This window comes from Bos indicus x Bos taurus, chromosome 10 (genome assembly GCF_003369695.1).
Source record: "Bos indicus x Bos taurus breed Angus x Brahman F1 hybrid chromosome 10, Bos_hybrid_MaternalHap_v2.0, whole genome shotgun sequence".
NCBI classification, from domain to species: domain Eukaryota; kingdom Metazoa; phylum Chordata; class Mammalia; order Artiodactyla; family Bovidae; genus Bos; species Bos indicus x Bos taurus.
In genome coordinates, this window is record NC_040085.1 from 22,184,428 (window position 1) to 22,208,382 (window position 23,955).

General features: G+C 46.8%; 3 protein-coding genes across 4 annotated transcripts in view; 2 read left to right on the forward strand and 1 right to left on the reverse strand.

The window, feature by feature from the left end:
• Positions 1 to 35: 35 nt before the first annotated feature.
• NUTM1 (NUT midline carcinoma family member 1) lies at positions 36 to 10,677 on the reverse strand. The gene is made up of 7 exons (XM_027553440.1): positions 10,647 to 10,677; positions 8,327 to 9,035; positions 5,393 to 5,521; positions 4,161 to 4,300; positions 3,448 to 3,731; positions 3,089 to 3,205; positions 36 to 2,740 (listed from the first exon to the last, which is right to left on the reverse strand). The coding sequence occupies exons 1-7, from the start codon at positions 10,660 to 10,662 to the stop codon at positions 731 to 733; spliced, it is 3,405 nt and encodes a 1,134-aa protein (XP_027409241.1). The 5' UTR covers positions 10,663 to 10,677; the 3' UTR covers positions 36 to 730.
• A 1,742-nt stretch (positions 10,678 to 12,419) lies between these two features.
• On the forward strand, positions 12,420 to 13,508 carry NOP10 (NOP10 ribonucleoprotein). The gene is made up of 2 exons (XM_027553443.1): positions 12,420 to 12,552; positions 13,124 to 13,508. Exons 1-2 carry the CDS (start codon positions 12,499 to 12,501, stop codon positions 13,262 to 13,264), a joined length of 195 nt encoding a protein of 64 aa, XP_027409244.1. The 5' UTR covers positions 12,420 to 12,498; the 3' UTR covers positions 13,265 to 13,508.
• A 3,084-nt stretch (positions 13,509 to 16,592) lies between these two features.
• SLC12A6 (solute carrier family 12 member 6) overlaps positions 16,593 to 23,955 on the forward strand; it is an 84,881-nt gene continuing 77,518 nt past the window's right edge. The window contains exon 1 of one of the 2 annotated variants that reach the window (XM_027553444.1): positions 16,593 to 18,101. In XM_027553444.1, the coding sequence (XP_027409245.1) occupies positions 17,831 to 18,101 (271 nt within the window). In that variant the 5' untranslated portion in view covers positions 16,593 to 17,830. The remainder of the gene's footprint in view (positions 18,102 to 23,955) is intronic. The other variant, XM_027553445.1, reaches the window with a different exon arrangement.

Genomic DNA, 23,955 nt, shown 5'->3' on the forward strand with positions numbered 1-23,955 from the left:
AAGGTTGATGCCCCCATGGTCGGGGCAGAGAGCTGTGTCAGGACCCAGCCGTTCTGCTGCAGCTCAGACCTGCCACTCCAGAGTTTCTGCCATACAATGAATTGGGGACATACAAGTCCCTTCTGTCCAGCTTCTTTTCAAGGAACAAGAATAGCCCCCTCCTATAGAAGGTGGTATGTCTAGGCACCATTTTGGAAATAGGTTAAGGAAATAGAGCTCTATCCCAAAAATCTGATAGGTTAAAAAGAAGCAGTTTTCCATCTAGGGACTTCTAAGGGAGACAGATCATGGCAGGATGTCCAGAGAAGCCCTCCCAACACCACGTCCAGGCTTCTGATGAGGGAGGAATAAAGTAATCACAGGACCCTTGGCACCAGGTTCAGAGGCTGGAATGCCATCTGGATCCATCAAATCAGGCCGCCCCCACCTCCTTTCTCCTTTGCAGCATCTCACCCCATCTAGCAGCAAAGAAGTGAGGGCACATGGAGAGCATTGTCCAACAACAAAATCTTTATTTTTTTTTCTCATACAACTTCCAAAGGTACTTCCCCCAACCTCTCACCCAGGGGACCACCTCCAACCTAGCCAACGTGACACCCTTCTGCCCCAAGCACAGAACAACAAAACAACATACGGCTGAGAGCAAGTGTTCACAGGCTGCCAGGGAGTCTACTCCGGGGGCCCCCACCCACAGGGATTGGCAGGTGGGACAGGATGGCCCGGCTGCCCCCTACTGGCTGCGACGGCGTTTCTTCCTCCTGCTCTTGGAGAAACCATCACGCTTTCTTTTACGAGGCTGTGAGGTGCGAATCGCTCCCAGAGCCACTGGTTTCTCCCCAGGTGCCCTAGGTTCATCTCCCTGTAAAGGCCTCTTTTCAACAGGGACTGGTCCTCCAACTAGGGCTCGCTTCCCAGACTCGGCAGCAGGAGGCTGGCTGAGGCCTGCTGGCTTAGGAGTAAGGGAGTGCGATGCTCTCTCGGTCCCCTGAGAATGCCCTGAGGCGAGCAAGCCTGAAGCAGGGCAAGAACTGAGGGGAACCCCCCTCGGCGAGAGGCTAAGTTTAGAGGCTAAGAGGTAGGCAAAGTTGGAGAGCTCCTTGTCTTCCTCCTCCCCTTCCTCCTCAGCTTTGGCCCCATCTGCTGAACTGTATGCTTCAATAACAGGAGAGGCTTCTCTCGCAACTAAGGCATCCTTGGTTCCCCAGCTGGGGGAAGTGCTTCTAAGGCCCTGGTGAGGAGGTATTGATTTGGGGTTCCCATGGCCAGAAGATTCTTGATCCCCTGGTAAGGGAGCAAGGTCTTTAGGCTCAGATAAATCAGTATTCTCCCTGCCTTCTCCTTGGGGGTCATAAGAATTAAAACTTAGGGGGCAAATATCCTCGCTGACCTCCAGCTGGAGGCCACAGGCATCCCTGACGTCTAGTATGTCGACATACGTGGTTTCCAACAGAGGAGAAATGGAATTGCCACTGCTCCCTGCCTCTGGGCTGGCCTCAGGAAAGGTGTCCTGGGTCCCCAGGATAAGGGTACTGCCTTGACTTGCAGGCAGGAGTGTTTCTTTAGAAGCCCCCAGTGTAGAGGCCCCGATTCTGCTTTCTAGCAAAGGGGGGCGATCTTCAGGCCACAGATCACGAGGATCCTGCAGAGTCCCAGGGCTCTGTGCCATGTCCTTTCTAGGCCTCGAGGCCGGGCTATTGGCCGTCTGAGGTTCTGCCAGGCCACAATAGTTTCTCTCTTCTAGGGCAACTGTGCCATCCGTGTCTCCACAGGGAACTGCACTGCTTCCCACGTCCCGGGGTGCCAGGGCTTCTCTAGGGCCCAGGGAAATTCTGCTTCTAGAGCCCAATGCCTGGCCGCCCCCCCAAGGCTCAGTTACACATTCCCCCTCATGGAGGTTCTCTACGATCTCCTCGATCTGTAAGGGCAACTCCAAGTCGGCAGCATCCACCTCACTGCTGAGCCACAGTCTCTGGCTGAGAGAAGCCCTGGCCTCGTCCCTATTCCCAGCTGGTCTAGGTGAAGGGTTCTGATCATAACTCTGAACTGTGGGGAGACCACTGTCATCTCCCCACGTGGCCTCTGAAGAGCCTTTCTGGGACAATACCGATGGCTCCATGCTCTGAGGAGCCACTCCAAGACCCTCTACCTCTTGTCCTGGGGGCAGCCCCAGGGTCTGCTTTTCTAACCCCTGTCCTTGCAGAGGAGCCAGCCCTGCAAGTCCAACATCCAAACTGGGAACGAGCTCTAGCTGGGGGTCTTCCTGCCAGCGAAGGGGCAGAGTCTCAGAAGTCCTGTCAGTGCCCAGGGAGCGCCCAGGGGACCCAGCATCTCCCTGGAGGCCATCCTGCGGTGGGGATATCTGGTTTGTAACTTCCCCAGGCCCTCTTTTCTCTATACTCGGGGGCCCTTGAGTACCCTGTGGAGCTGCAAGTTCTAGCTGCAGGCCCCAGCCGCTGGGGGTTGGCAGGGTGTTCCCATCCCTGCCCATCACCCTCAGGCCACGTAGGGCCGGCTCCTGCCCACCAGATACTTCTCTTGCCCGCTCTCCGAGAGAAGCAGCCTTTCCAAGGCGGAGGGAGCCCCCAGCCCCCCGAGGCCCAGGTGAGGGCCGAAGCCGCCCACCCCCATCTTCATCCTCATCAGAAATAGAAGGACTTGAATCTGACTGGGCTCCACTGCAACTTGGAGGTGCCTCGGCATCCTCCTCCTCTTCCAAGGCCAGGAGTCGCTTCTGGACCAGCTGGAAGGAGAACGGACAAATGCTGTTCTATACGTGGTTGTGAGAAGGGGTAGCAGGCCGGGTGGGGGGAGATGGTATTTAGGCAGGACAGGGGATACAAGCAAGTGGCCTAAGTGAGGGTATCAAAGCCAGGTACCACCGCTCTTTTTCTCCACCTTATTGGGTCTTATTCCTGCAATGCTTGGAGCCCTAAACTCCCCTTTTCCATGGTCCCTCGTCTGTCGTTCTACACCCAAAGCTGGATGCTAAAGCTGTCCCTCTCCAGAAGCCGCATCATCCAAGACAGTGTAAGGTTAGACGAAGCCACATAAGTTTTTCATTCTGATATTCTCTACCTCCCAGGTTTACCTGGGCAAGACTCAGTGCTTCTTCTTGTTCCAGCTCCTCAATTAAGGCCAAGGGATCCCTCTGTTGTTCTGGGGACAGCATATCTGCCAAAAACTGAGGGTGAATGACAGCTTCCACCTGGGGAACAGAAGTGAAAGTGGTGGGAGTCATTGAGAGGAGGTAACATGAACCAAGAGGCAGTCACGCACCTCCCCACTCACCACCCTCTACCTGGGTGGTTGGAAACCACCAGCTACATACAGACTTTCCTCAGCACCGAAGACAGTCTAGTTCCCAAAGGCCTCGGGCAAAACCATAGATCTTCCCTGGAGTTCCCACCCCAGGGTCTGCTAGAAACCACACCCCCTGGGCTAGCCCACCTTGGAGACAAAGACCTCCTGAGAACACAGCTCATCGATATAGCTCAGAAAACCAGCATCTGGATATATCCCTTCCTCTGGCTGCTGTTCTTGCTCTTCCTGTCTCCCATCTGACTCCTCAGTGGCCGAGTGGCTCCCCACCAGCCCTTCCATGATGTCGGCGTACTCTTTCACCGCCTCTGATGGGATCTCCTTGGGGGCCTCAGGGGCTGCAGGCCTCTGGGTTTTGCGCTGCCGCCGGCGGGGAGCCCGTGCTTTGGAGGCCGCCTTCTTGGGAATGTACACTGAGGGGCGAGGCGGGAAGCAGAAATGGAAAGCAGTGCTGAGACCTCAACTCCTGCCTCCCACCCTCTCCCATCCCCACTCCCCACTTGTAAGGCAGTGACCTGGGTACACTGAGATGGTTCCAGACTGGATCTGGCCGACCTGACAACAGTACCAGCTAGGGGAGAATACTTAGGAGCTGGAGGGACTGAGAATCTGGAGGAGGATTCTCAGAATCCCTGAAATTCTACAAAGGCCCCTGGTCCAGCCCTCATTTGTTAGGCAGATGAGGCATCATGTGCCTCAATTACAGTCTCAGTGAGAGAGCTGTTGGTTTACTTGGCCACGTTGGAACATCACATGCCACTCCCTGGATGGAAGTGACTGGTTTCTGTGACTCCCTCTGAGCTCCTGGCCCACAGGCTCCTGTTGGCACTGGGTGGCCTTACCTGGCTGCGGGCAAACCTCAGGGACAGGTGGTCCCGGAGGATCAAGTTTCAGAGGGGCTGCAGGAGGCAGGCTCTGGGGCCCACTCGTCAGTTGTGTGTTCTGAATCTGCATCTCCTCCTCAGCCTCAAACTCCATGAACCTGCAGGGGGTGCAGAAGGCCCAGGCAGTGCTGAGAAGACCATGATTCATTAAAAACCCAGGGGATCTGCTCACAGATGGCCGAATGAATAACAGTTCTGGAAAACCCTCACAAGATCACCACATAGCCCCTCTCCTTGCAGCTGTCACTTAGCTTATTAAGAAACTAATCTTAAGAATCTAGAGCTTGTAAGCTTTACAGGACAGAATCATGGCTTTTTCATACCCTATCCCACTCAACATCGAGGGTACACAGATTAATAAAGGCTTGTTGAGTTCAGTCAGGCCTGTGCCACACCTGGCAAGATCCTCATCTGCCTATCTGCCTATGCCTACAACCATAAAGCATGGCTGCATTCCTGAAGCCGAGACAGAGTTGCAATTCAAGGAACTTCCCACTAGGAGGCAGTGCTGTGACCCAGGAGGCCTGAGGCTGGGACTAGGATCCCAGAAGGGTCAATCTAGGAAGTCTGGGTCCAGAAGATTCCAGGGAGAAAGTGATAGCCAAGCTTGGAGGATAGGGTTCGTTTTCCTGAGTTACTTTTTTAACCAAGGAGATTATCATGGAGGAATGGGGGATATGAGCCAGAAGACCACCCTGGACATCCAGGACCTTCCCTGGACAAACCTCCTTAAGAAAAAGCCCTTCCCTGAGGCAATGGGCTAACGATTCCTGTGCCACTGTTTCCACAGGAGTGGTGACCCCAAGGTGCTACCTGGTCGGTGAGGTAGAAAGAACCTGCGTAGTACGGCTTAAACCTCTTCTTCATTAGGTTCCCTTCAGTATAGGATTTTTACACCAATTGGGATCCAATCCCATCCTAAGGGCTTCAATATCAAAGCCCCTACATAACTCAAGATCTGGAGAAGGGAAAGCTTCCAAGAGGAGACAGGACAGAAAAGTCCCAAGAGCCAAGATGGTGGGAGAAGCAGCGAGGATCCAGGAGGCCCTCTGCTAGTGTATACCCTTCCTCCAGCATCCCTTAGAGCAACCACCCACAGCCCAGACCCAAGCCTCTTACCTGCCCTCAGAGTAGCACCACCACCACCCCCACCCCCGCCCCCAGGGAGCATGAGGTTTGCTGGGACTCACTTTTCTGCCATCTCGTAAAAGATCATCCGGTCGAAGTTGCTAGTACGCTCCCACTCCTGCACAGCCCTGGGCAGTCCCTCCTCCAGGGTCATCGTGGGCTTCAGCCGGGCCAGGGAACGAAGCACTGGGCTAAAACCCCCATTGGGTCAGTCACAGTCTACAAGTGTACCCGCCACCCACCTGCCCTGACCCCCACCTCAGTGCACACCCCCTGCCCCTCATCAGATCAGGCATCTCCAGGTCCCTGTCGCATCCCACTGCGGATTAGACTCCAGACCCCCCACCTCCAGCCAGCCGTTTACCACACTGGTCTTTCTTCCCACTGAAATTTACAATCCTCACAGAAAATCAGACAGTTCTCCCCATCTTTTAAAATCAACTACCTTGAATTCTCACAGTACTATCTTCAACCAAACACAAGGAAGAAAGCACTCAGGTTATTCATTGTAAAGTAAGCTGAACCCTGCCCAAAGGCTCTTACATTTCCAAAAAAAAAAGGCACTCACTAACCCAAATGAATCTAATTCAAAGGCTGTGGGGTGTTTTTACTTGTTGCTTTTTAAGCGTTTTTTGCCTCCAGGATACCCCATCACAATCAAATATCAATACTCTTTGAGCTCTTTGTGATTTATTTTTGCCTTTCTGACTTCCTGTGAATCCTCAATCATTATTGTGCCTAGAATCACCTGGGGAAGCTTGTTATAAACATGGATCCCAGTGCCCCCAGAATCACCGGACTGAGCATTTTACCAGCCTCCCGGGTGACTGTGGCAGAGGGTCTGGTCTGGAGACCCTGCCCAGAGCCCCTGAATGTAGAGAACAGAAATAGGCCAGGAGTGAGAAATTCAGATTCCCAGACTCTAAGACACCCAGAGCTGTCTGGAGAAAGTGGAGAGTGATCTACACCAAGGACTTTGAGGGAGCCTTTTGAATAATTCACTCCAGAGTCAGGAAGGAAAGGGAGATTCCCTTAGGGCTTCAGCCACTGGAGGAACATGATGTTCATTTTTTTTCAAGTCCAGTAAGAGATGTGTATATTAAATCATTTCAGTCATGTCCAACTCTTTGTAATCCCACAGACTGTAGCCTACCATGCTCCTCTGTCCATGGGATTCTCCAGGCAATAATACTGGAGTGGATTGCCATTCCCTTCTCCAGAGGATCTTCCCAACCCAGAGATTGAACCCTCGTCTCTTATATCTCCTGCATTAGCAGGCAGGTTCTTTACCATTAGTGCCACCTGAGAAGCCCAAAGGTTAAGTACGGGAGGTGGCATATTGTTATATGATGGTTTACACAAAATGTTGAGAGTGCAGTTGAGGAAGGCAGAGTTCTTAGTGGGAAGAAGAGAAAATTCCCCAGATGGTTAATGACTTTGCTTTATAAACATTAATAGCCAGTGACCCTGGGCTCCCAGGCCAAGCATCCACTCCGCACAGACATTCTGGCCTTTTGTGAGTTCTTTTTCTCTTCTAGATTGCCTTTTTATAATAACAATAACAACAACAATAGCAGCTGCCATTTGATGAGGCATTCTCTGTGCTAGGCGCTCTGCTAAGCATTTCACATACAGTAACTCATTTCATCTCAGCAACTCTCTGCGTAAGTAACCATCCCCTTTCTACATGAGAAAGCTGAGAGCAAAGAAACTGGTGCCAGGACCCAGGATGACACACCTAGTAAGTGGTGGGGCCCAGCCCTTGGCCACTAAGTGAGCTCTAGACCAAGTATTAGTCTCTCAGTCGTATGTGAGAGACGGACCCCCACGGACTGCAGCCTGTCAGGCTCCTCTGTCCATGGAATTCTACAGGCAAGAATCCAACCCAGAATACTGGGTTTCCATTTCCGCCTGCAGGGATCTTCCCAACCCACGGATCGAACCCAGGTCTCCTGCATTGGAGGTGGATTCTTTGCCATCTGAGCCACCGGGGGAACCCAAGTGAGCTCTGCCACTTCCCTTGACTTGACTTCTATTTCAACTTGACTTCTCCTAATAAAACAGGGAGCTGTATGTGGAATTCCCTGGTAGTCCAGTGGCTAGGACTTGGCCCTTTCATTGCTGTGGACCCTGGTTCAATCCCTATATGGGGATCTAAGATTCCCACAAGCTGCTAGGCATGGCCCAAAACCCTGAAACAAAATAAAACAGGATAGTAGATAGCGTGGTACATGAGCTCCTTGGCCTGGCACCACACCATCCTCCCCTCCCAGCGCTCCTCATCCGAGTCGGTTTGGACAGTTCAACTCCATGTCAAAAGATAATTAAGGGCTTCCCTGGTAGCTCAGTGGTAAAGAATCTGCCTGCCAATGCAGGAGACATGGTTCAATCCCTGATCTGGGAAGATCCCACATGCCTCGAGTCAACTAAGCCACAACTACTGAGCTGTGCTCAAGAGTCCAGGAGCCGCAGATAATGAGGCTGGCTCACTCTAGAGCCCGTGCTCTGCAACAAGAAAAGCCACAGCAGTGAGAGGCCTAAGCACCACAACTGGAGAGTGGCCCCTGCTCACCACAGCTAGAGAAGAGCTCTTACAGCAACGAGGACCCAGCACGGGCCCAAATAAATGATAATTTTTTTTTAAAAAAGGTAGTAAAATAGCACAAGAGGGCCCTGGCACTCCTTATTAGAGACCTGGGTTCCTATTACCGCTCTGAGCATTAGCCTTCTCATCCATAAATGAGGATGACCAGAAAAATGCCTGCCTGAATGTGTAGGATTGTGAGGATCACTTGAAAGAACACACCTGAGGCTTATTATCCTCTGGGACATGGGTAAAGAGGTTTGTTGCATTGTTATTTTAATTCTCATAGCATCTTCATCACCCTCACGACCTGCCCTCAAGTATCCCTAAATAGCCTAACCACTTTGTCCATCCCCAAACCCTCCTCATTTAAAAGCCTCTAGGATAATGAATCTTCGGTCTCCCCACTTACATAAGAAAGCAGGAAAGGGCCTCTGCATCAGGACTCTGGGATAAGTGCCTTCGTGCCAAGGGTTTGTAGCGCTGCCAGCGCCGGAAGTTCTCATAAACACCCTTGGAGGTATAGAAGAGGTCACCCACTGAGGGCTTGGATCGGGTGGCCATAGGACCTCCTTCCCCGGTTGTCCCTTGTGACCCTGGCCAAGCCTTTTCTGGGGGTACGATGGGGGCCAGTTGGGCAGCTGGTGGTGGAGCCTGAGCAGGAAGGCATGGGACACCCTCCTGGTTCAGCCCAACAGCCTTAGTGGGCAGAAGGGTCTTCACATTAGAGGCTGTCAGGAGCCCGGGGGCAGGACTCTCAGGACCCCCGCAGGGAGCGCCAGAGGCAATCCAACTGAGGGCTGTCTGAGTTAGGATAAAGTTCTGAGTCTGAGAGGGCTCAGCTGACCCAGCTTCTGTCTTGACTTTGACAATGACTTTGCCAGCTCCGGCTCCACTGGGGCCAGGGCCCCCATCCCCGGTCACCAACAACGGGCTGGGGAAAGCAGAGAGCACCAGAGGGTTGCCTGGAGAGAATGCTGAAGGCACAGGGGGCTGCGAGGGCGGCTCCCACGGTGGTGGGTCTGGTGGGCCAGGAGCAGGTTGGGGGAAGGTAAGTGCAGTGAAAGGAGACAGGGCGGTGCCAGGATTCACGGTCCTGTCCGATCCTGGCAATGGAGATGCTGTAGAGACAAAAAGAGGGGATAGAGTAGCCGAAAAAGAGAGCGAGAGCTAGGTCATCTGAGTTCAACTCTAGTCCCCGAAGAAGCAGAGTACCGACTCTCAGCAAGTGAGTGAGTAGGAACGCATATATTTGCAAATGTCCCCCAAGTGTTTCTGATGTCCCTTACTCCCTGTTGAGAATGACTGCACTAGGGAAGCTGCAGTGACCTTGGACCTACGAGCTCATACTCCATAACAATGCCACCCAGCATACAGGTACATTCCAAACATGTTCAAGCCACCTGGACCCTGCTCCCAGCTTCTCTGTGATCCCTGCCACCACTCACAGAAGCACTCTTCCCAGGAGGGGATGTGTGGGTTAGAGGTTTTGTTCCCAGAAATTTTGTTACTTAACAGCCAGGAATGACCAGATAAGAGCCAGGAAATGGGTAAAGGGAGGGCAGTGTGGGAAGGGAGGTTTCCAGAGCTTTAAGTAGATGCTGGACATACTCAAATGTTATCTGTGATCCTTCTGCTTGAAACTCCTAATGTCAGAAATTTAGGGTCCACTTTTGAAAGGCACTGACCATGAAGTCTGAGACACAGCTCAGGGACTATGTGGACTCTAGTCAAAGAGACCAAGGATAAATATGTTAAAACGTGTACTTAATCAGGACATGTGTCTCCTAGGACTTTCAATAATAATAGATCATCTGCCTAATTTCAGGTTGCTCTCCTCCCCCTCTTAGATTATTCTGGTGGCAAATTAACAACGTTCAGCTTCTGCTGCTTCCTGACCATTGAAGGAGACAGGGAATACGAGCAGACTCTTCACCTCAGGCACAGAGCAGAGGACCAGGAATACTCCCTGAAGAACGGAACACCGTGAAATGGGTCTGAGGCCTAAGTTCTGCAAAAGGCAGAAAGTCAGAGCGTCTCAGGGAAGCCCCAGTCCTCATCTCTGCTGGAGTGACCCACCTCCCCTGACCCTGGGAAAGCAAGGAAAACTGTTTCCCGCACTAAAAGAGAAGCCCTCGCTGGGGCTGGAGGGAGCCAGGAGGCTCTGAGCAGAGGCACTTACTGCACCTCCTCATCTAGCTTCTGGGAGGACAGTTCTCGACGGACTTGGCAACAGATGGCCCCACTGAACAGTTTTCCAGACAAGGCTTCCACTCCCTACACCCAGTAAGATTGAGAGCGGCCCCAGATCAGTTCTCTCAGGGAAAAATTCTAGAGCAGCCTCCAATTGCCTAAAGAAGACACCAGAACTTGGGCCTTACCCTGGAACCCCCCTGTGTCCCCTGTACCGCACACATCCCTGCCCCTGCCACACAAACACATTGAAGGTATCCCTCTTCCAGAGAAGCAAGTTGCTAACTACCATCCCTTCTCTCTACTCAGCACTTTCCTCAGAGGTGCTCTGATCTGCCACCCAGGAGGCCCCCTTCCTTCCCCAACCCCTAGTATTAACAGCACCATCTCCTCCCCCAGTGTGATGCCTCTCGTAGTGTCTGGTGTTCTCACATCCCTCTAGGTCAGCCCTGAGAGCTCGTCCCCAAGTAAAGTGTCAAGTTTTGAATTGCTAAAGAGGAAGCTGGTGGCAGGGGACCCTCCCCTACCGGCAGACTCACCTCCGTCTGAAGACATCGTCTCAGGTTTGGGCACTAACTGTGGCTGTCTGGAAGCCTCCAGAATGAGACGGGCAGGTCCAGGACCCAGAGAATAACCTCCAGTAGAAACACACGGATCCAAGGAAGGGAGGGTAAAGATCAGATCAAAACAGAACTAGAATCTAGAACTCAAGGCATTCTACAGTTGGGGGAGGGGAGGGGGAAATGGGGTGAGGTTAGGGATATTCCACAAAGGACTCTGGTATGTAGGCAATAACCAGGAACTCCCTCCAAACCAGAGTGTGGCGACACAATTGTGTATCTCTTCAGGACAACCTGCAAATTATTTCTCAGGTTCCCAGCCACATAATTTTACATCTTGGTTCCCTATACACTTCTTCACCAATATATCTAGTTTTGTGCCTTTCAATTCTACCCAGTTTTGTACCTGACTTCCTATTAACAGCAGACTGTGGCAAACTCTTGACAATTCAATGTTTGCTGTATTTTCTAAACCAAAATCAGAGCACATAGTCTGAATAAATTTAAGGATCAAGCGAACAGAACGTTTCAAATTAGGGTTGTCTCACAGTACCAAGGGTGCTGATTCGCTGTATGCATATCATTTCCTTAGAAAGCTGTTTTGCAGTTCCCAAATAGACTATTCCCATCATCTCTGCAGTCCACAGACGGCTCAGCCTTACCCCGGGCTGAAAAGCTTCCCACTTAATCAAAAACTGCCACTCAGAGTAAAATTCCAAGACCCAAAAGTCTTTTTTGTTGGTTTGTTAAATTATTTTTTCGGTTTTAAATTTTGTTAAATAATTTAAATTTTTAAAATGGGTAGTACATCAGAACCGTTCAAAAGTCAAACTATTTAAAATGGACTACACAGCAAGTCCCCCTCCACTCCTTCTGGAACCAAGTTGAGCTCTTTATGCCAGAGGAAACCATATTTATTCGGGATCCTCACTGAGATATTTTATACAACTACAAGCAAACACAAACTATACTTAAAAAAAAAAAAAAAAACTTTAAGGTTTTTCTGGTAATAAAGCTAATATATCTTCCAACGTTTTTCGCCATTATAAATCATACCGCAATGATCACCTCGGTTAATGATATCTGGGTTCCAATTTTCATTTCTTTAAACCAAAATCCTATAAAGAGAATTTATTTGTACGTTCTTTTAAAAATTCGCCATACCTCTAAGAGGCGCATCTTATTACGCTATTATTAACTACTCACCACTACAGAGAGTTGAATTTGTGGTAGAGACCTGAGTTTGAATCTTGGGTCGACCACTAAAATATGCTTCACCGGTTTCGTAAAATAACTTCACGCTCTTTTCGCTGTCCAGAATATGGAATACTCATCGTGCATTTTTACCGCCAATGTTTGAAACTGGGCGAGAGAACCGGATGTAAAATAGGGGAAGGAAGAAAATCTTCTTTCTTTCCTAAGGTAAAGGAGGCTCTGGATCCTGGAGCCTTTAGTTCTGCAGGTACTAGAAACTCATTGCCTCTGAAATGGGTGTGCATCTTGAGATAAAAACAGGATAGTATTCAGTTATGTTTAATCTATATCCATCCCTACCCCCCTCTCTCCCTAGCAGTACCAGGCCCACAGTGGGCACACTGCACGTGTCTTACAACTCCTGCAAAATTGCAACTGGGTTGCAACTGGTCAAGTTCTGCGCTAGTGCGCCTCCTTCTGTCCGGCTGGAGAAAAGTCTAGATAAACTGGACTACATTTCCCGGCGTGCTTTCAGAGCGAGACTTCCGGCTGTACAGGAAGGAAATTGACCAACACGTGAGGCTTTCAGTTAGAGGCAGCTGCGGACAGAATTGGAACGTTCTGCTTTGGTGTGATCATGTTTCTCCAGTATTACCTCAACGAGCAAGGAGAGCGGGTCTACACGCTGAAGGTGAGAAGGGTAAACGGGCTGGATGTGAGCTGAGCGATGCATGTCATTGGAAGGAGCGGTCGAGAGGAGCCTGTGAGTTGCTTAGCTGCTTGGGCGGGGGCGGGACTAAAAACTCCAGAAGCCGCGCGTGGTATTCATTAATGGAAGCAGAAATGCGTGGCTTCTAGACCTTACCGTCGCGTCTCCTGTTTTCATGTTTACCGTTTTTGCGTGGCCCCTGATGTTGAAGCTGAAACTCCAATGCGTTGGCCACCTGATGCGAAGAGCTGACTCATTTGAAAAGACCCTGATGCTGGGAAAGATTGAGGGCAGGAGGAGAAGGGGAAGACAGGATGAGATAGTTGGATGGCATCACCGACTCCATGGACATGGGTTTGGGTAGACTCCGGCAGTTGGTGATGGACAGGGAGGCCTGGCGTGCTGCGGTTCATGGGGTCGCAAAAAGTCGGACACGACTGAGCGACTGAACTGAACTCCCCATCCCAGCCTCCATCTCCCTTTTGAGGCCAGGGATTGGGTTTTCCCACCATTCCAGTGCTGAGATTATGTTCTTTCTTTCCTCCTCGAGCAGAAGCTTGATCCTTTGGGACAACAGACGTGCTCGGCCCACCCTGCTCGATTCTCCCCAGACGACAAATACTCTCGACACCGAATCACCATCAAGAAACGCTTCAAGGTGCTCATGACCCAGCAGCCGCGCCCCGTCCTCTGAGGATGTCTTAACATTTCGTGTGTCTTCTGCTGCCTGCCAGCCCCCAAGAGACTTTGTGCAGCCAGGCTCTTCAGTCTGTGAGCCTGGAAGCTTGCTCCGACCCTTACTCCTCGAATCCGGTCTCATCTTTGCCTTTGATTATGCTTGTTGTGAAGCAGTCATGGTAGCATCCCCGTCCAAGGGGAGATATTTGAATCTTTTCGTACCTTGAATCACTGCCAGGTTATTAAAATGATTTCAAAGAGCTGTTATTTTGTATGTTGTGGGAAGAAAGAAGTGGTTTAAAAAAAAAAAAAAACTAGGGAGACGAGAGGGAAGAGTACCCCAGGGATACAACAAGACCACTTGGAAGAGAAACCTAGGTGACTGCTGTAGCAGTCGTGCTGTGCTGTGAGTCATAGCAGGGTGCTGGGGTAGGGGAAGAAAGCTTGAGAAAGACTTGTGCAAAACTAGGGAGACGAGAGGGAAGAGTACCCCAGGGATACAACAAGACCACTTGGAAGAGAAACCTAGGTGACTGCTGTAGCAGTCGTGCTGTGCTGTGAGTCATAGCAGGGTGCTGGGGTAGGGGAAGAAAGCTTGAGAAAGACTTGTGCAACTGTCAGCACTCAGTAAGAAATACCCGTGTTGTCAGTTAAGTAATTTTTTGTCCCTTGAACTGAAATTTCACTCAAAATGGAAGAGTTGCTTGAAAAATAATAGCAGCTATATGGGAGGAGGAAGATGTTGAATTGGAAGCCAGAAAACGAGTATTCACCCGTCTATAACTGTGAGAAAGTCAACCTGTTTAGTTCCGTTTTTCTCATCATTTCTAAGTACTCTTCCACCTCTAAAGTTGATAGAGTTCAGTGATGGATCTTAATTCATCCAACCGTTGTGAATAGGAATGCCTTTATGCATTTTTACTGCCCCTCTGGAAATATCTTGGAGGGTTTTCTTTTAATTCTGGAAGATTTCTTAGGCCATGAGCTTCTATCATGGGGCAACCATAAATTTGTAATCCAATTTCTTCATAGCATAGGGATGATGAGGCAAAATACAAGATTCAAGAAATGATTGCTTCTTCCTCTCCTTATCAATTCGGTACTTCCTGAACTTTTGACGTTGAATTGAATGTTTGCCTAGTGCCACTGTAACATATATCAGCCCAAATTTGACTTATCAAGATTGGCCCTGGAAAGGGGTAAATATATTTCTCACTGACGCTGCTGTCTGACTGTCCTAGCAGAAAAGTTCAGAATAGTTGACTGTTGAGAGAAAAAAAAAAAGAATCTAAAGACTTGGGTCATACGTAGTTAGTAAAAGACATGATTTCCGGTTCTATTACTTATGAGAATGGTGAAATGGGATACTTATTTTCTGTCAAGCAATTTTTGGTTTCTTAGCCTCATCACTTAAGGCTCTTAGCATTAAAGAGATTGTAAAAAGTTGTCCTATCCTATTAGAGGTTAATGTTTGAAGAAAGGCTAGAAATTCTGCAAATGACTAGGGAAAAGGTTCTGCTAAGGAAGTGTTTAACTTCAGGGGAATTCTTGGTGGTTAGGACTCCCAGCTTCCGCTGCCCCTCGGGTGGCAAGCTCCTGCGTGGGGTGGCTAAAAAAACAAGCAAATCCTATCTTTTTTTTTTTAATGCAGACTATGATTCTGTCTTTAAAAGCGTCCCTGACCTGCCAAAGAAGGATTAGCATTTTCGATACTACCTACGGTGTAGACTAAGGAAAATTCAAATTGGTGTGTGTATACCGAAGATTTTTTTCTTAGGAGATCTCCTAGGTATCTGAGATGTTCTCAGAAATGGGAGACTTTTTAGTATAAAGTGAATGCAAATACACTGTGGTATGAGACAAAATTCAATGTTGTAGAAATCTAGGATTTTTTTTTTTTTAATAAGGGGAATGTCTGTAAGACTGAACACCAGGCCTTCCTGAAAAGAAAACTGATCAGGGAGCTAAATTTCTTGGCGTCTGCAAGAAAACTGTGAGCCTGAATCAGTATCGCAGGCTTTATAAAGAATCAAGCTTTGAGAAGATTTACATTTTAAATAGGAATCTAGTTTACATTTTGTTACCTGTATCTTTTAAACCAGACTGTGGACTTTGTGTCATGTGATAAAAGGAGATTTCCTGGCTCAGGTCTTCAATACTGTTCTCATCTATTATTAAGGATGATGTTAAACATTTTTACTTGTGCTGAGCAAGGACCAGGCAAAGTCAGGCCTCAGGTTGTTGACTTTAAATGACTTTTGATAAACAAGGCCCTACATATAGTACAGGGAACTATATTCAGTATCCTGTGATAAACCATAATGGAAAGAAATATTTTTAAAAATATCTATGTGTATGACTGAGTCACTTTGCTGTACAGCAAAGATTGCACATTGTAAATCAACTATATGTCAGTCAATAAAGTTAGGAAAAAATTAAAAATGTCTTGATCACAGCTCTAGGAAATAACTTGCAAACAAAACATTGATGAGTCAAATTTATTGAACACCTCTATTCATGCATTAAATAAACATGCTAGGGAAAATATGGTGGCAATAATAGAGAAAACACTGGAGTCAAGAGAAAGTATCTCAATGTCATCTTCATGTCTAAAAGATGGTTTTTTTAACGGAGCTTTCAGTCTAACTGAGGTAAAACACAAAATTGTATATATGTAAGGTGTACAATGTGAATATTTGATAGGTGTATACCTGTAAAAACCAGCATTTTTTCCAAAAGACAGCAAATAGAAAATGTAGCACAAAGTATGTATAAATTTGAATATACAATGCTTTGGGATATACCACTACATAAAAACTCCAATGAGGGTCATATGCAATATATACCATATATTTTGGAAGTATATGGTGGTGTCGGGTTTGTGATTTTTAAAGAAATTATGAATGGTATTTTCAGGATGCTGTTATTCAGTAGAGATGGTTTTTGCGGTTCTGAGAGTATGGGGTATTCCACTGCTCCCTGAAATCCTTCCACCTCTAGAGTTGGTGCAAGACAGCAGGACCTAGAAGGAAAAGCATTTGTTTTTCCAAATGCACGCAGCTGAGGCCCCCACACCCAACTACAATTCCCGTCTTGCTCCGGGCCTCCGACTCTGGGGCCCAACCCCTGCCGCGACCTGAGCGAGCGCATGCGCGTAGCCCTCTCGTCCACCTCGCGGGCTGCAGAGACTGGGCGGGGCTTTCAGGCGCTCGTGGCGACGGTGCCGCCCTCCGACCGCTCCCCTAGGCTTCTCTTCGGACCGTTAACCTCGAATGAGGAACGAGCGGGGAGGAAAGGGCGGGGCTGCGGCGGCGCGGGCCCAGCCCGCCGGGCCGGGGGCCGGGGGCGGCGAGGTCACGTAACTGCATCTCTGGCGTCTGGCCAGGGAGGGGGCGCCCTCCCTGGCAGCTCCAGCCGTCCTGCGCGCGCCGTGGCTCTGAAACAGTTACCGGCTCATAAACAACAGCTGCGCGCGCACCCGCATCAGCTGGCGCCGAGATCCCGCACCTGCGACCTCCTCCTACTCACATCCTCGCTGCTCTCTCCAGCTCAGCCAGGGCCAGCCTGAGGCCACCTCCTCTTCATTTAGAACCCGAAGGAAGAACAGCGAGAGCTGACCTTGCGCCGGGGCTCTGGTAGGGGAGAGAGCTTCTTCGGCAAAGGGGTGGCTCGTCCTGTCACGCGTAAGAGAAACCGAGTGAGCCAGTCGGGGGCTCAATGGACTGACTAGCAGCGACCTGCCTCGACCCTAAGCTGCAGTCCGCGGAGTCTCGATCAGCTAGCCGCCTCCTCCCAGATCCTAGGGACCTTTCTGCCAGAAGAGCGGGCGAGCCACCCCCGCAGGCCTCTTGAAGGCAGAAATCCGCTCTGCCCCTGCAGCCTCTGCTCACCCTTCTCTCCTCATTCTCCTCCAGCCGGAGTGTGCGATTATTTTTCCCGTTATGCGTGCGCACCTCTCCCACCAGACCCAAGTGGATTATCGGCCTCAGAAACATCGGGTGGCTCTACACACACCTCCTCCCAGCCAGACCTGTGGGGTATTCACCTGATACACAACAGGTGGCCGGGTATTCACCGTTTCGCAGTCTGATTTATGCTGTATTCGTCTGATAACGGTGGGCTTGTGCGCACTTTGCTCAACTAACCGTGGGACATTTACAGATAAAAAAAGGACTAACTACCTCGGCCGAAACCTTAGGGTCGAGGCGAGAAAGGCTTCGTCACCTGCTTTTCTGACCATGGCCCTGAGCCCACATCCCTGGACCAGAGGAGATAACTAGATATCTCGTCATTCTGAAGAAACGAAGTTACACGAGATTGGCATCGTTTTGTCTTTTTTTTTTTTTTTTAATATTTTTCAACTGTTGGTACTGCACTTTTTAGGACAGCTTGAATTCTTGAGTAGAAGGATTCTTATATGTAGTGGCTTTTCGTGTGGTGTAAATCAAGGTAACTGAAGGTTGTTTTTCGTGTTTTTAGTTATCTTTTCTATTTTTGCAATCAGAAGTAGCCTGCAAAGGAAGAAGGGTTTTGCAGGGGTTTTCTTTTTTCCTTGTCCTTATAAAGGAAGAGAAAAATAAAAATGCATCCTCCAGAAACCACCACCAAGATGGCTTCAGTTCGGTTCATGGTGACACCAACAAAGATCGATGACATTCCAGGTTTGTCCGACACCAGTCCGGACCTCAGCTCTCGATCCAGTTCCCGAGTAAGATTTAGCTCCCGGGAAAGTGTGCCGGAAACCAGCCGTAGTGAGCCTATGAGTGAGATGTCTGGAGCCACCACTTCCCTGGCAACGGTTGCACTGGATCAAGCCAGTGACCGGACATCTAACCCCCAGGATGTTACTGAGGGTGAGTAGAAGCATAGATAACAAAATACTTCCATTACTGACCTGTTTGTCCAGGATGAAAATATACCGAGATCACGTTTCCATTATAAAATAATCATTAGGAACCAAGGAACCTCTTTTTGAGATGTTCAGGAACCCTCTGGGATAATGGTTGCATAGCGAATCTCTGCAGTAAGTAACTTGGTGTGTTTGAAGGTATATGGCAAGAAGGAAAGTGGTTGTGCTTTGACTTCCTCGTTTTTTGTCTCAGACTTGAAATAGATCTTTTGGTTGAGTATCAAATAATTTAATCATTTTTCAGGAAGGAGAATCCTAAATGGTAAAATTTAATGTAGAGTTGGCTTTGGGGGGGTCTTAACTATAACAGTTTGCTTTTAAGGTCAGTTATGTGGAGTAGTTATTGATCATATCTTAGTTATTGGCTTTCCTAAAGAGACTTCAGATATTGTATCACAAAATTCTTTTTGAGAATTTATAGTTTTACAGAGGCAGTTGTTCCAGTAGCTAAGCTCAGTCAGGGTGAGGGTGGGTAGATCTGAGTGGGCTGCCCTGTCCAGTGGAGAATTCTAAAGACGCTTTTAGGGCCTGATTCCACATACATTTTTTTTTTTTTTTTTTTTGAACTTTAGATGGCATGTACTGAGTATTAAGCCTTTGTAGTCAGAAATAGCACATGAGCCACTTTTGACTTGTATTGACCACTGCAGACCTTTAGCTTCCTAAAGCAATTTGTGTCAACAGGCTTGGAGGTTTCCATTGCGTTTAGTGAGAAAGAGGTGATGAGATAAAACAGGTCATAACATTTTTTGGACTAAAGTAGAAAATTTGGGAAATACTGTACTGCTTTATATATTTAATTTTATGCTGTGTTCTAACATAGCTCTGCCTGGTAATGAAAATTCTCTTAAGAATTTTAAAAGCTCTTAAAATGATATTCTACCCACATTTGAAAACCATCTTCAGCCACTGACTTGCTATTTTCCGGTGTCAGGAAATATTGTTCCTTCTAACCTACAGGGTGCAGGAAACCAAAATGATTTTAGTTCCTTATTTCTGTTTAGTGTGTTTTAATGTAAGGAGACAAGGTAGATTTGCTAGTTTATGGTCCTTGACTAATTTTTTTTTTAATGAAGACCTTACAGGTCAATTCCTGGACTTAACAATTTTCACCTTCATGACTGAGTTTATGTTATGTACCATGGTATTAAAATTACATTATGGAATTAAAATAATTGATCATTTTCTCTTCTTCCACATTCTAAATTATAGTTTTAGTTTTTACCCTTTATACTGTGTTTAGGTTGTAAAAATGCCAGGTAAAGACTATAACAGTGTTAATTTTTTTAATGTTGTTATTGTCATTTGTTGTTCTTTAGTCGCGAGTCCTGTCTGACTCTTTTTGTGACCCCACGGCCTGTAGCCCACTAGGCTCCTCTGTCTGTGGGATTTCCCAGGCAAGAATACTGGAGTGGCTTCTCTTTTCCTTCTCCAGGGGATCTGCCCGACCCAGGGATCAAACTCAAGTCTACTATTTGGCAGGCGGCTTCTTTATCACTGAGCCACTTGGAAAGCCTGTGATTGTTATTAGGTAACACAGGTTCTATTCCTGGGTCCAGAAGATCCTCTGGAGTAGGAAATGGCAACCTACTCCAGTATTCTTGCCTGGGAAATCCTTTGGACAGAGGAGCCTGACAGGCTTCAGGTCATGGGGTTGCAAAAGAGTTGGACATGACTGAGCACACATACACAATTTATAGTTAAGTGTTGATTTGCAAGTTATGTATTATAGAATTGTATTTTTGTTGTTTCTAAAAGTAGACATATCAGTAATGTATTAACCTTGCAGAGACAGGATCCTTGTCTGGGCTGCTCTTATCTATAAGCCATTCTTTAAGGTCTACAGTGGTATCACTTCACACCGTAAGGATAAAACCATAAGGGTGAAACTGCGGACTCGTCTAGTGAAATCTATCTTGTCTAGGTGAAATCTATCTTGTTTAGGTGGGTATTGAAGTTAAAGCTTGGTCCTCTAACATATTCCTTAATGTTTAGTTTCTGGTACTAGATCAAAGGGAAATTAACAGTCCAGCCATTAGATCACACTTTTTTCTAGAGTACTCTTGGGAAATGAGTTTCCTACTTTCCCAGTGACCTATTTTTTTTCTTACTATCTTTTAAAAAAATTCTTATGATGGCAATCATCCTGTGATATATTTCCCACGGAGGGAACTGGTTAAAAATATACTTCCTCTACCTTTGGTCTTGTAATATGCAGATGCCATTATTAGACTTAGAGGTGGCTCAGCTGGTAAGGAATCCGCCTGCAATTCGGGAGACCTGGGTTTGATCCCTGGATTGGGAAGATCCCTGGAGCTACCCACTCTAGTGTTCTGGCTTGGAGATTTCCATGGACTGTGTAGTTCATGGGTTGCAAAGAGTCGACTGAGTGACTTTCAGTTTCACTTTCAAACTTCAAAGAATGCTATTGTCAAGAAAATCAAGGACGTGTGTTAATCTACATTTGTCTCTGGGCTAGATTTAATAAAGGAAAACAACTATTTCCTTGACTCTATCCATATGCTTATAAGATATTTCAGAATTGTTTCTTGTTTTACCACTTAGAATTGTAATCACAATTTAGTGATTGCAACATTGGTGTGATTCTCTCTTTTGTCCACAATTCCCTTGCCTCCCACATTTCTTCCCACCTTCAGTTTATTATCTTGTCCTATACCTGTATTAACATTACATTACACAACCAAGGAGGGGTGACACACACAGTTTTAAATATTTCTATCTGTATTTTAATTGTTTTCTACTATTGACCTCTTGAATAGTAATTATCTTTCTGCTATCCAAGTATTTATAGTTCTCTTTCATTTTGTCACTGTCCCATTAGAATTTCTGGACTGTCAAGCTGGTAAATAAAATCAACAATCTTAGCACTATACTTGCTTGTGCATGAAGAATGCTTTAAATGTACAGAAGGAACTTTTGAGAGTGGACGTCTCCAGAGAGTTATGAAAACAGAGTGGAGAGAAGGAATTTCCCTTTAAACAATTCAGTAAAGCATATACAATGTTTTATATTGAAAGTGTATCACTTTTATTCTTTATATAAGAAATTCTACCTTTAAAAAAATCATTTTTTCTTTTGGGTTGTGCTGGTTCTTCATTCTGCTCTGAGGGCTTTCTGTGCCGTGAGTGGGGACTCCTCTTCATTGTGGTGTATGGACTTCTCGCTGTGGTGGGTTCTCTTGTTGCAGAGCACAAGTTGCCTACGGCATGTGGAATCTTCTTGGACCAAGGATCAAACCCATGTCCCCGGCATTAGCAGGCAGATTCTTATCCTCTGTAGCACTAGGGAAATCTGCAAGTGTATCACTTTTAATTTAAAAAAAATTTAGTAGCCATAGCATATTAGTTATTCAGATGCTCAAGAATCAAATTCTCATCAAACCCCATTTTAATAAATGAGGAAACCAAGGGTTACAGAGATGGTTATTTATAGATTCTGAGTAGCAGAGCCGAGAGTGAAGTACAGGTGTCCTCACCTCTCTGTCCGTGGCTTTCCGTTTGCCTCTGCCACAATGAACATTTTTTACGTTAGTCTCATAACTATTTGGTTAACTTAAATGATTGCTAAAATAATAATGCCAAGATAGAGCAGAGAGCATATCTTTCTATGTCTTGTACAGGCTCTAATAACATTTCAACCTTTTCCAATTCAACAAATGCTCCTGGGGGCTCTGCTATGTATGAGGCACTCCAGTAGAAATTATAGGTCAAACCCCATTTTACTAAATACTCAGGTAAAATATAGGTTCCGCCTTTGGAGAGCTCATAGAAATAAATAGTGGTGAAAATGACAAGAATGCTTGCACCAATGTTTACTGAGCAATTATTATGGGCTAGACCTATTCTGGGTGTGAAGGATGCCAGACTGAGAAAAAGAATCCCATTATTGTTCTAAGGAAAGTTATGATGTAATAGAGAAAACAAACAAAATTTTGTATAAATTAAAATGTTGTATGATAAATGTAGGAAGAGAAGTGTACATCAAAAAAGAAAAATAAAGTAAATTTTAGAATAATACAGTAGAAAAATACAGTAAAGGAAAATGATGAACTGAGACCCTGAGAGACTGGAGGACTTGACAGGTAAAATGGTAGTGAAAGATGCAGAAGGGTTAAAGACCGATCAGATGTTTGAAAGTTGGGCTTAATGTATTCAGAGGTGGAGCAGTTCCAGTGTTAACGTGATCCTAGTGTACAGCCTTGGGAGTAGGTTTCTGAGGTGGAGTAAAAATAAAAGCCAGTTGAGTCAAGAAGCTCTAAGTGTACTTTGAGGCTGGCTGTCCCCAGATTTTTATTGATGGTTGTTAGCTGCTAGAGGGAGAAGGCAATGGCACCCCACTCCAGTACTCTTGCCTGGAGAATCCCATGGACGGAGGAGCCTGGTGGGCTGCAGTCCATGGGGTCACTAAGAGTCGGACACGGCTGAGCGACTTCACTTTCACTTTTCACTTTCATGCATTGGAGAAGGAAATGGCAACCCACTCCAGTGTTCTTGCCTGGAGAATCCCAGGGATGGGGGAGCCTGGTGGGCTGCCGTCTATGGGGTCGCAGAGAGTCAGACACGACTGAAGCGACTTAGCAGCAGCAGCTGCTAGAGAGGCAAGAGTAATTTAAATAAGCCCCTCCTCCATGGGGTCACCTCTTTCTGCCACCTTGTCTCATTCAATTTCAAATCCAGATAGATCAGATCTTTAAGTCCCTACATCTCTTACACAGACTACTTCTATAGTACCTATTTCAGTTAGGCTGTAAAGTTCTTAAGGACAGGGACATCAAATTGTCTTTGTATCTTCAGAGCATAATGTTGTCAATTAAAAAAAAATGCACAACCTGAAAGTGGAGAATTATATTTTATTTGGCAAAAAATGCACAAACTAAAGTTGAGGATTATATTTTATTTGGCAGACTTACTGAGGACTTCAACCTGAAGATGGCCTCTCAATAAGCCCTGAGGGACTGTTGTAAAGGAGGAGGATATGGAAGAGCCAGGATATATAGGAGTTTTTGCCAAAAAAACAAATAGTTGAAACATCGAAAGATTACTGCTTGTTAAGGAAAACTAGACATCTCAAGTTAACAAATTTAGTGCTTTTCTATGTATGAGAAGATGCAAAACTCTGGGCTTATTGAAATCATTCCTTTGAGATGCACCTTAGCTGTCTAGGGCCAGTATCCTGTTTTTCTCCACTTTGAATCCCCTCAAGGTGCACCATTGAGGGTGACTGCAATGACTGATGTCTTGATGGCCTCAACAGCCATTGTTCACTGATACAGCAGGCAACATTCTTTGTCCATCGTATTTAAAAGCTCTTCAGCCAGAGTTGGGGACCATAGCTCAAAAGGAAAGAGGGATTAATGTAATATACATGTGAAGAATTTTCCTACTATAGGTGGGCTTCGAAGGGTAAGTAGACATTCACCAAGTGGATGAGGCCTGGCAGTCTTTTCCTTAAATGCTGATAGGCCTTAACAAATATTTATCTGCGCTTGGCACCATTATATTACACAGGGACATTAAGCCCACTCTGCTGATCCACCAATTCTGTGTTATTAGTAGGCATATCAGTCTCTCGAGCTGGGGTTAAATAATGTTTGACTAAGAATAAGAATAAAATTGGAAAGCTATCTTTTTTTTTCCTCATAAAAACACGTTTCAGAGCACCAAGCACTTTTTTTATACTTTTGAAAAAAAAGTTTAGTTTTTTGCACCAAACAAAACTAAGTGAATTACACTGTATTGACAATTATAGGTGACTGTTAACTTTCTTTTAAATATACC

What these genes read in the sequence shown, in the direction of transcription:
- NUTM1 (XM_027553440.1), bottom strand. An exon ending in TTTTACGAGATGGCAGAAAA is followed by an intron (nt 4,301 to 5,392) that starts GTGAGTCCCAGC and finishes CACCCCCTGCAG; the next exon opens with GTTCATGGAGTTTGAGGCTG. An exon ending in AGGAGGTCTTTGTCTCCAAG is followed by an intron (nt 3,206 to 3,447) that starts GTGGGCTAGCCC and finishes TCTGTTCCCCAG; the next exon opens with GTGGAAGCTGTCATTCACCC.
- NOP10 (XM_027553443.1), top strand. Translation starts at nt 12,499, where the DNA reads ATGTTTCTCCAGTATTACCTCAACGAGCAAGGAGAGCGGGTCTACACG. An exon ending in AGCGGGTCTACACGCTGAAG is followed by an intron (nt 12,553 to 13,123) that starts GTGAGAAGGGTA and finishes CTCCTCGAGCAG; the next exon opens with AAGCTTGATCCTTTGGGACA.